Source organism: Propithecus coquereli, unplaced genomic scaffold, assembly GCF_000956105.1.
Source record: "Propithecus coquereli isolate 6110/MARCELLA unplaced genomic scaffold, Pcoq_1.0 Scaffold272, whole genome shotgun sequence".
Classification (NCBI taxonomy): Eukaryota; Metazoa; Chordata; class Mammalia; order Primates; family Indriidae; genus Propithecus; species Propithecus coquereli.
The window spans coordinates 382,423-391,768 of NW_012148308.1; the positions used below are offsets into that span (position 1 = coordinate 382,423).

Below are 9,346 nucleotides of genomic sequence, written 5' to 3' on the forward strand. Positions count from 1 at the left end.
GGCATGAGACATGTGTGTATGTGTGTTGTGCAGGCAGCCAAGTCAAACCCAAAAGCAGAACGTGAGCACCCCTAGAAGACCATGTTCCTCCAGCCCAAGACACCATGAATGGTAACCCAACCAGCAATTTAATTAAAGGTTCTTGCCCACTGATTATACACTTAATACTGATTTCACAAATATAAAATATATGTGCCTACGGATAAAGAAAATATAGGATAGGCATACACAAGCCTGATGTTGTGCACAATTTCTATTTTTAAGTGGAAGGCAATGCATTAGCACTTTGCAGGCCCCATGAGATGTGTAATTTTAGACCCACTTTACAGATGATGAAAGGGACTTGGGGAGGTTAAGTGGCTGGCCCAAGACCACAAAGCCAGTGGAGCTGAGAATTGAAGCCAGCCTGCCTGACCCCCTGGCCTATGGCCACCATGCTCTACTCCCTTCCTGCTATGGGAGAGATGCAAGCCAAGAGTAGGGAGGAAACCAGAGGGGGCTTCCTGGAGGTGGAAGCATCTGACCAGGGCTTAGAGGAAAGACAGGTTGTCCATCAGAAGAAAGTTGTCTTGGAGTTGCTGGCAGTGGCAGAGTCTGCAGTCAGAGGACAGAGGCCAGGAGATGAAAGGAAACCCCATCCCCACCCAGCCTGGGCCACTTTCTCCCCACATGTCAACCTCCTCTCAGCCTCTGGGGGCTCTTTGCTCATTATAAATAGACCACATCAGAAATTTTCCCTGCAACCATGGCCTTGGGGACAGCCCAGCCTCCATGGCCTCAGCTCTAGGCCTTCCAGGCCTGACCCCAATCCACGACCCTAGCCCTTTACCCTAACACAAATCCCATGACAGCCTCTTTGCTATTCCAAATGCTCTGGGCTCTCATCTACCTCTGAACCTTGGTTCAAAGCCTCCTGTCACCCAAAATGCTTTCCCACTTCCTCCTACACAAATCCCACCTTTCCTTCTAGGCAGGCCTCTATCAAGTCCTCACATCTCCCTGCACACTTCCCCAAATCCACAAGGACAGGGCCCATGGCCGTTTCAGGGCACTAACTCATACCCTCTTGTCCACAGTGGGCTCATGTGCCAGCCCCAACTGGACCTGGAGCTCAGGAATGGGGCCTGTTGTTTCCCAGAACCAAAACACCAATCTGGACAAAATAATTTTTGTTTTGGTTTGGATTTTTGTTTTGTTTTGAGACAGGGTCTTGCTCTGTTGCCCTGGCTAGAGTGCAGTGGCTCATAGCTCACTGTAACCTCAAACTCCTGGGCTCAAGCGATCTTCCTGCTTCAGCGTTCCGAGTAGCTGGGACTACAGGCACACACCACCATGCTCAGCTAATTTTTGTATTTTTTGTAGAGACGGGGTCTCGCTCTCACTCACACTGGTCTCAAACTCCTGAGCTCAAAGGATCCTCCTGCCTCAGCCTCCCAAAGTGCTAGGATTACAGGCGTGAGCCACTGCACCAGCCCATCTGGACTAAAGTACATACCTACTATTAACACAAAGTAATAGTGGTGTTTATCACAGAGTAACATGCAAAATACACTTGCTCACTCAGGGCTTGGGGCTGGCGATGGGGGAGTCGCTGGGATGGGGTGAGGCTCTGAGCTGCCGGGAGGGAGGGTGCTTGCATATGATATTTTGTACTAGACGTCAGCAGTTTTGACATTTTTTGGCCCTACCTTTTTATACACAAAAACCTCAAAACTGTCTCATCCGCACTTCTTGCTTCATGTCCTGTAGCACTAGCTCAGTGCCCGGGAAACAGCAGGTGCTCAGCAATGCTTGCAGATCAGCAAAGGCAGGAAGACAGACCCAGTGTCTGGGTGGAGAAACACACAGAGAAGAGGGATGCCCCTCCCACGCCCACTCTCCCTTGACCTCCTTTTCAGGGCCCTGTGGAGGTCCCGAGCATCCCGGCTGGAATCTTTGTAGATTTGAGAAAATCAATAGCAGCCAAGGCTGTTCAAGGAGTCAAGACCTTCAAGGAACAAAGAAACCACCTGCTCGAGGATGGGATGTGGAGCTTGCACTGGGGAGCCTGGTCCATGCTGGGAGGCCTTTATGGCCCTGTCTTTGCACATCTGGGAAGACAGAGCACAGTGGCTTCGATTCCTCAAGGAGCTGACAGGAAGGTGGAGGGGGTGGCTACCCCATCTGCCTGCTGCTAAAAAGCCGTCCTGCTCCCTTGGCCAGACCCAGGGCCAGGACACGCTCTGGCCATTGTTCCTGGCCAGCAAGGAGTGGGTTGGAGCCAGAGCCACACGCTTCAGTGGCTGGAGAGGGGGACCTGTATGGCTCAGAGCCCAGGCCTGTCCTGGCCCCACTGCTTCTCCTTCACCTGTGTGCAGGTGCCAGGCTCACCTGGCCAGCCCCCACAGTTACAGGCCACTTTCAGCACTAACCGTGGCACTGGACAACCCCCGGGCCTCTTAAGGGTCTGCAAAAGGGAAACACTCAGGTCTATGCTGTCCGCCTCGTAGGGACAGAGCGAGGCTCAGGTGGACGGGAAAGGTCTTGTGAACAGAGTGTGTCAGGGCGGTGGGAGCCCTGACTTTCAGGTGGGAGGGCTGGGCTGGCTCCCTCTTGCCTCTGACCTCGAGTGCTCTGCTTTCCCAGATGGCCACTAAGTGCCAGACACCTTACACAGGTCATTTCACTGTGCCCTTACCCAGGACACTGAGGCTCAGAGAGGTTCAACAACCTGCCCAACCTCAGAGCCAATGAGTGACAGAGGCAGGACTCGAGCCAGGTCTGTCTGTGGTGCTCTGAACCAGGACACTACATGTAGGCCGGGCTGGGCACGCAGAAGGGTCACTGTGAGACAGGGTGAGCGACCAGGGGCCAGAGCAGGCCACCACCTGGGGAAGGACAGGGCTGGCTGGGTCTGCCACTGCTGGAGGCAGGCCCTTGGTTTTCCATCAGGGCTGAGCAAGCTCTGTGCTCACCGGGCCCAGTCCTCAGCCTCTGGCCCAACCTGAGCTGCTGCTCCCTCAGAGCCTAGCTCCTTCTTCTGGGGCTGCGGTTAAAGCCCAAGGAGGTCACGAGGCTGCGGGCCCATCCCCGAGGGTCCCGGGTGTCCTGCACTTGATACTGTCAGCATCTTTGCAGATCCCCCACCAGGGCCTACCTGCAGGGCTCCATTTAATTCTCACAACCACCGAGCAAAGCAAGGTTAACCTCCCCATTTTACAGATGAGGTGACTGAGTCCCAAAGAGACCCCAAGGCCACACAGCCAGCTGTTCATAGCTCAGGATTCAAACCCAGCCCCAAGTCCCAGTCCCCAAACTGCCACTCTGGCCTGCACACCTCTCTGCCTCTCCATGTCCATCGTTCCCCTAAGGAAGAAGGTCCAGGACAAGCAGTGCTTCGGTCTCTGATGATCAATGTCTTTACTTCTAAAGCGTACATTGGATTCACTATATATTAACATCAAAAGTGGCTACCTAAAATGGAGTCATTCTTTTTAAAAATCCAAATTCTCACATTTTTATATAAGATCCAAAATGACATGAAATTAAACTATACAATGATATGAATAGTATAACAAACTGCTTTTAGAAAGCAAAATGAAAGGAAAAAATTAGCAGTCGCGACTGTTATAAGCCTGGGTTCCATGTCTTTTGAGGCATTGTGACAGAGAGCCAGCACCGAGGGAAGGACCAGCCCCTCTCTGCGGGCACAGGAGGGAACCCAGTCAGACAGAGGAGGCGAACAAACACAGCTGTTCAGACTTTTCACAGCACGAGAGAAGCAAGGTGGCATCTCCCTGCCCCTCTGGGCCCTTGGTGTGCACTGAGTAGTCTTCTTTCAAGACCCACGACCAGGGAAGGTGGCACTGGAAGAGGGCAGGAGGCAGAGCTGGCTTCAAAATGATTATTTTGCTATTCAAGGTCCTTCTCGGCTTCCCGAGGGAGACCCTGGCTGTCCAGCGATGTCAGTCAACTCCATCCATCTGTCAGGCACCTCTGGTTTCCTTAACCTACTTGCTCCTTCTGCCCCCCCCCCCAAATGCCCTGGGCACCCTCTGCTCCACGAGCCCTATGGGCAGCCAGACACCTAGGGGGACTCTAGGAGGACCCAAAGAATGCTCTGGCCTTTGAAGTGGCAGGATGTTGTCCAGGACATCTTGGCAGCACAGGACCCCTGGGGTCTGGGCCAGCAGCCAGAATGATGGCGGGGAGGGGTGGTATTCCCATGGGCTAGGAAGGCACCATGGGGTCAGAGGCTGTTCCCCCACCCTGGGTACCCAGGCCTGGCCTCGGATCTGGGGCAGGGCTGAGGCAAGCTGACCCCTGACACTTTGGTTCACACAATTCAGGGAGAGGACATCGTTTGCCTCTGCTGGGAAGATCACGGGCTAGGCCCTGCCTCCTCCCAGCCCTGGGTGATCTAACAGTCCCCTCCTTTCACACCAGCAGTTTTGTCTGGTTGAGAGCACATTCCCCACCACACATTGGAATCACACTGCAAAGGTGGGAGGGTGCTTCCAAAACCGTGGGATTAGCCCCCAGCACAAGCAGGCTCCCTTTCCTCCTTTCCCCACGGATGGCATTGTCCCTTGGCTGAAGTGTCACAGAAACCTCTCTGCTTTCCCTTCTGGCTGAGCCCACTGGGCTCCAGGCAGACCCAGCCCAAAGACCCCCATCCTGCCTGTCAGAAACCCGGGGTCACACTGCCCCTGGCTGGACCAGACAGAGGGCTGTGGCCCATGGTCTGCCCTTCTGGTCCCCAGGACTACATCACAGAGCTGGCCTTCTCCCCCAAACAGCAACTTGATGCCCTACATCCCCCCAACCTCTGGGGTCCAGGCCCTTCTCCCAGACCTCCCATAACCATCCTCTGTTCTAACCTATCTGGTTTCTAATTATGTTGAAAGATTTGGGGAGGTTGGGCTGGCATCACCCCATCCTTGGGGCAGGGAGAGACCACTTGACTTCCAGCCTGGTTCCAATCCTCCAGAAATAAGGGAGGCTGACGGCTCTCAAGAAAGCAGATCCTGTGATGGGAAAGAGATTTATGGAATGAGGACCGGCCCCAGCAATCTGGCTCCCCACTGCCAGGCTGGTGCCAGGAATGCTGAGCGCCCACACCCTCCACCTGCCTAGTCCCCTTCTGACCTCACTCCCAGGGCCGAGGAACACCGAGCTGGGTGGGGGGCTGGCTGGGCTGGGCCTGGTGGGCCCAGGGCGTGGACTCAGGGCAGGCCGGTAGGGACCGTGGCGCCGACTCAGGGTAAGCAGGCGGCTACCTGGTAGGCGCCCTCGGCGGCAGCGGCGGCCGCACTGTGCTGGGCGCTGTGCTCCTGCAGCAGGGCCACGTCCAGGAAGCGCTCCCCGCACCACACGCACTTGAACTGCTGCTCGCGGGCGTGCACGCCCTGGTGCTTGTTGAGATGCTCCCGCTGCTTGAAGGCCTTGTCGCAGTTGGGGCACTTGTAAGGCTTCTCGCCTGTGTGCACCCGCCGGTGCCGCTGCAGGTCTGACGCGTACTTGAAGCGCTTCTCGCAGTCCGGGCACTTGAGCGGCTTCTCGCGGGCTGGGTCGCAGCGGTGCTGCACGAACTCCGACGAGGAGAAGAAGCGGCGCTCGCACATCGTGCAGCGCAGGGGCTTCTCGGCCGCCGCGCAGTGGGCCAGCTGGTGCTTCTGCAGGGCCGACGCCCGCTTGTAGGCCTTGTTGCACACGGGGCACTTGAAGGGCCGCTCGGCCGCGCCCGGCAGGCACTTGTGCCGCAGCAGCTCGGCCGACTGGTCGAAGCCCTTCTGGCACACGGGGCACTTGAAGAGAGTCTCGAGGGTGTGCACGTGCTGGTGGTAGAGCAGGTGGCTGGGCTGCCCGAAGCCCTTCTCGCACAGGCCGCACTTGAAGGGCTCCTCGGTCTTGTGCGTGCGCCGGTGCCGCATGAGCGCGTACTGCTGCTTGAAGCCCATGGGGCACAGGTCGCACTTGAAGGGCCGCTCGGCGCTGTGGGTGCGCTCGTGCTGCCGCAGGTCCGACGGCCGCTTGAAGGCCTTCTGGCACTCGCCGCAGCGGAAGGGCCGCTCCCCGCTCGGCGTGCACGGGTGTTGCAGCAGCTCCGACGACTCCTTGAAATGCAGCTCGCACACATTGCAGCGGAACAGGTGGTGCTCGCCCGAGTGCGCGTACATGTGGCGCACCAGGTGAGAGCGGTGCTTGAAGGTCTTCTCGCAGACCGCACACTTGTAGGGCCGCTCGGAGCTGTGCGTGCGCTTGTGGTGCACCAGGTGGGAGGACTGGCTGAAGCTCTTGTCGCACAGCGTGCACTTGTACGGCTTCTCGCCCGTGTGGATCCGCTCGTGCCGGGAGAGCTCCGACAGGTGCTTGAAGGGCTTCTGGCAGATGGGGCAGCTGTAGGGCTTGTCGGCCTGTTCAGCAGGGGCCACAGCAGCCGGCTGCGGTGCTGGGGGAAGCGATGGGGCGGCAGCGGTGGCCGGCTCGGCTGCCTCTGCTGGTTTGTAGGTCTTCTCACAGATGGAGCATTTCACCAGGCCGGTGTGCGCACTGTGGTGCTGGGCCAGGGAGGTGAGCAGCGAGAAGCCCATCTTGCAGACACCACAGACGAAAGGCTTCTGCTCAGCCTGCACGCACTGGTGTTCCAGCAGGTCAGTCGCCTGGTGGAAGATCTTGAGACACTGCGTGCACTGGAAGGAGCGGTCGTGGCCTGCCAGGCACTGGTGCTCATGTGGGCTGGACAGGTGTGCCAGGTCATGACCACACACACCGCATTTGGGGCCTGGCTCGCCTGCTGCCTGCAGGGGCGCATGTTGTGGGGGCTGCAGGCCCGGGTCGGGCTGCAGGAGGATGCCATAGACGGCACAGCCCAGGGGGTTCTCAGCCGTGCCCGGGGGCAGCGTGTGCTCAGCTAGGGCCGGCGGTGGCTCTGCATGGTGCTGCGGCTGCGGTGGCTGCGGCTGCTGCGGCTGTGTCTGTGGCGGCTGCTGCCAGCTTTCCGACATGCTTGGGAAGATGAAACAGGGTTTGGAGAGTAATGGCTTCAGTTTCCCGCTTAAGGTGACCCAACCCAGAGGGAGAAGCTGCCCGATCTCAGGGATGGACAAGGACCTCAGACAAGGCACAGAAGAGGACTGCTCAGACAGCCCAAGTCGTTAACCAAGAAGACAGACTACAAGGCTCTGTCTACAGGACATGGGGGCTCTTCAAGGCAGGGTCCCAGCAATGCCAGGGAGGCTCTGCCTTCCCCAGTGATCGGTTCTGTAGGGAAGAGAGAAATCGTGAGCTTCAGGCAGGAACAAGCAGCCATTCCCTGGGCCCTCTCTCTGCTCTGACAGCATGCACCACACAGACATAACCAGACCAGGAAAGGGAAAGGTGCTCAGGGCTGGGACACCTGCTCCCTTCACCTGTGACCAAAGAGGTCTGCTGCCAGCTCAGCTATGCCAGCCAAAGGGGATGGTAGCTGCCTCTACTCCCACCTACCTCAGTTCTACACCCCTGGGCCAGGGCATCCCAGCTTCCACGAGTCCCCTCCAGCTTCCTGCCAACCTACTTTAGCCAGGTGTCTCACATGTGAGCGTCTGGGATGATCTGACCACAATACAGAGGCCTCCTTGAGGTCCTCCAGCTCCTCTCCCATTGCCACCCTGAATCTCAACCCAGGACGCACTGCTCACAGGAAGAGCTCTCAGACCTCCCAGCTCTGAGAGCCCACTGGTGGCCAATATTTAGGATAACTACACAGAACCAGGGACCATCTCAAAAACCCTCTCCTGTGAGAGGCTGGCCCGTATCCCCCTCAACTGTCCCTGGCCACATGCCTGTCCTCTCTCTACCATAAAAGGATGGATGGCTTACAGGGACCTGAGCCAGTGGATGATGGGGGCTAGATGACAGGTCCACAGACCCACCACCAAGCCTCAATGTCCACATGGCAGAACTACCTTATTTTAGTCATTTCCTAGAGCTGCGGTCCCCAACCCCTGGCCCCTGGCCTGTTAGGAAACAGGTGCACATCACCACCTGAGCTCTGTACGCCCCCGCTCCCAACAACACCCTCCCACCATCCCCAGTCTGGGATGTGGAAAAATTGTCTTCCATGAAACCAGTCCCTGGTACCAAAAAAGTTGGGGACTGCTGTCCTAGAGCATACACACACAAAAAAAAGTCCTAAATCCTCTGAATCTGACAGTATTGAGGCCTGAGGGAAAATGTAAAAAAGTGCACTGGTCTGCATTGGTAACGTAGGATGTAGCATGCTAACCACACAGCGTTTCTCCTCATCACCTTTCCACAGACAACCTCATTCCCCTGCTCCAAGTCTGTAACATGCTGGTAATGAATGGAAGGTAAAGCCCACCCAGCCCAGGCAAATCTCTAACTCACCACTTTGTGGCAGCATAAGGTAGTGCCAGCGAGAGGGAGGAACTTTTAGACTCAGATGCAACCCACTTCCAGGTTCCCAGCTCATCTGCCTCTCACATATAAAAGTTTGTAAGTTTTCTCCTGAGCGGAGGAAGAAGGAAGGGGATGCCTTCACAGGCCAGTCTGGCCTCTAACTGTTCTGCCAAAGAAACAGAAGAGTCAGGCTAAATGCTGTCATCCTCAGCATCTTCCGGGAAGGGAGGGAGGAAAGGAGTGGCTGCTCTGGGTGGAGGCAGCAGGTTGCATGAACAAGCAGGTACCACTGGGTTATTCAAGCCTTCCCAGGACAGATACGGGGAAGGTGGGCTTCTCTGAGCACCACTAGGTCGGACTGCGCCACACCACTGTTTTTTGTTTTTCGGGTTTTTGGGGGGGTTTTGTTTGTTCATTTTTTTCTGGCATGAATGGCTGCTAGACCCAGCGACCTCGCAACCTCACTGCCCACCCTGGCTTTCCTCCAGGAAGGTGCAGCCAGGAAGCCTCTCTGAACACTTGGCAAAGGGGAAGAGGGACAAGGAGAGGGGAGGTAGGGGAGGCCCCCACCTGCGCCCCACCCCAGACCTTCCTCTTCCCTGGGAAACCGGAGAAAAGCCGATCACCTCCTGCCGGCCCTGCCCGCCGGCCCAGATGGGCTGCGTCCTGTCAGCCCTCGCTCGGGACGGCAGGTCCCGGGCAGCCCGAGCGCGGGCCCCCCGGGCGGCTGGGCCCGAGGAAGGCCCCAGGGCCGCAGGCCGGGCCCAGGAAGCGGCTGCGCGTCCAGGCCCGGCCTGGACCGCCCAGGAGCTCAAGAGGCTGCTGGGTCGGGTCGGAGGGGCGGGGGGCGGCCGGGCCGGCTGAGGAAGGGGTGCGGCGGGCGCGGGAGTGGCCCCCAGACGCGGCCCCGGGCGCCCCGCCGCTCACCTGCTCCAGGCCGCCCGCGGGGCCAGGCGCGGGGCGA

General features: G+C 57.9%; 1 protein-coding gene across 1 annotated transcript; it reads right to left on the reverse strand.

The window, feature by feature from the left end:
* Nucleotides 1-3,620: 3,620 nt before the first annotated feature.
* Nucleotides 3,621-7,042, reverse strand: ZNF319 (zinc finger protein 319). The gene has a single exon (XM_012647844.1). The coding sequence runs from the start codon at nucleotides 6,984-6,986 to the stop codon at nucleotides 5,238-5,240; it is 1,749 nt and encodes a 582-aa protein (XP_012503298.1). The 5' UTR covers nucleotides 6,987-7,042; the 3' UTR covers nucleotides 3,621-5,237.
* Nucleotides 7,043-9,346: the final 2,304 nt, after the last annotated feature.

Excerpts from the sequence above, each read along its gene's own strand:
- ZNF319 (XM_012647844.1), bottom strand. The coding sequence starts at position 6,986 with ATGTCGGAAAGCTGGCAGCAGCCGCCACAGACACAGCCGCAGCAGCCG.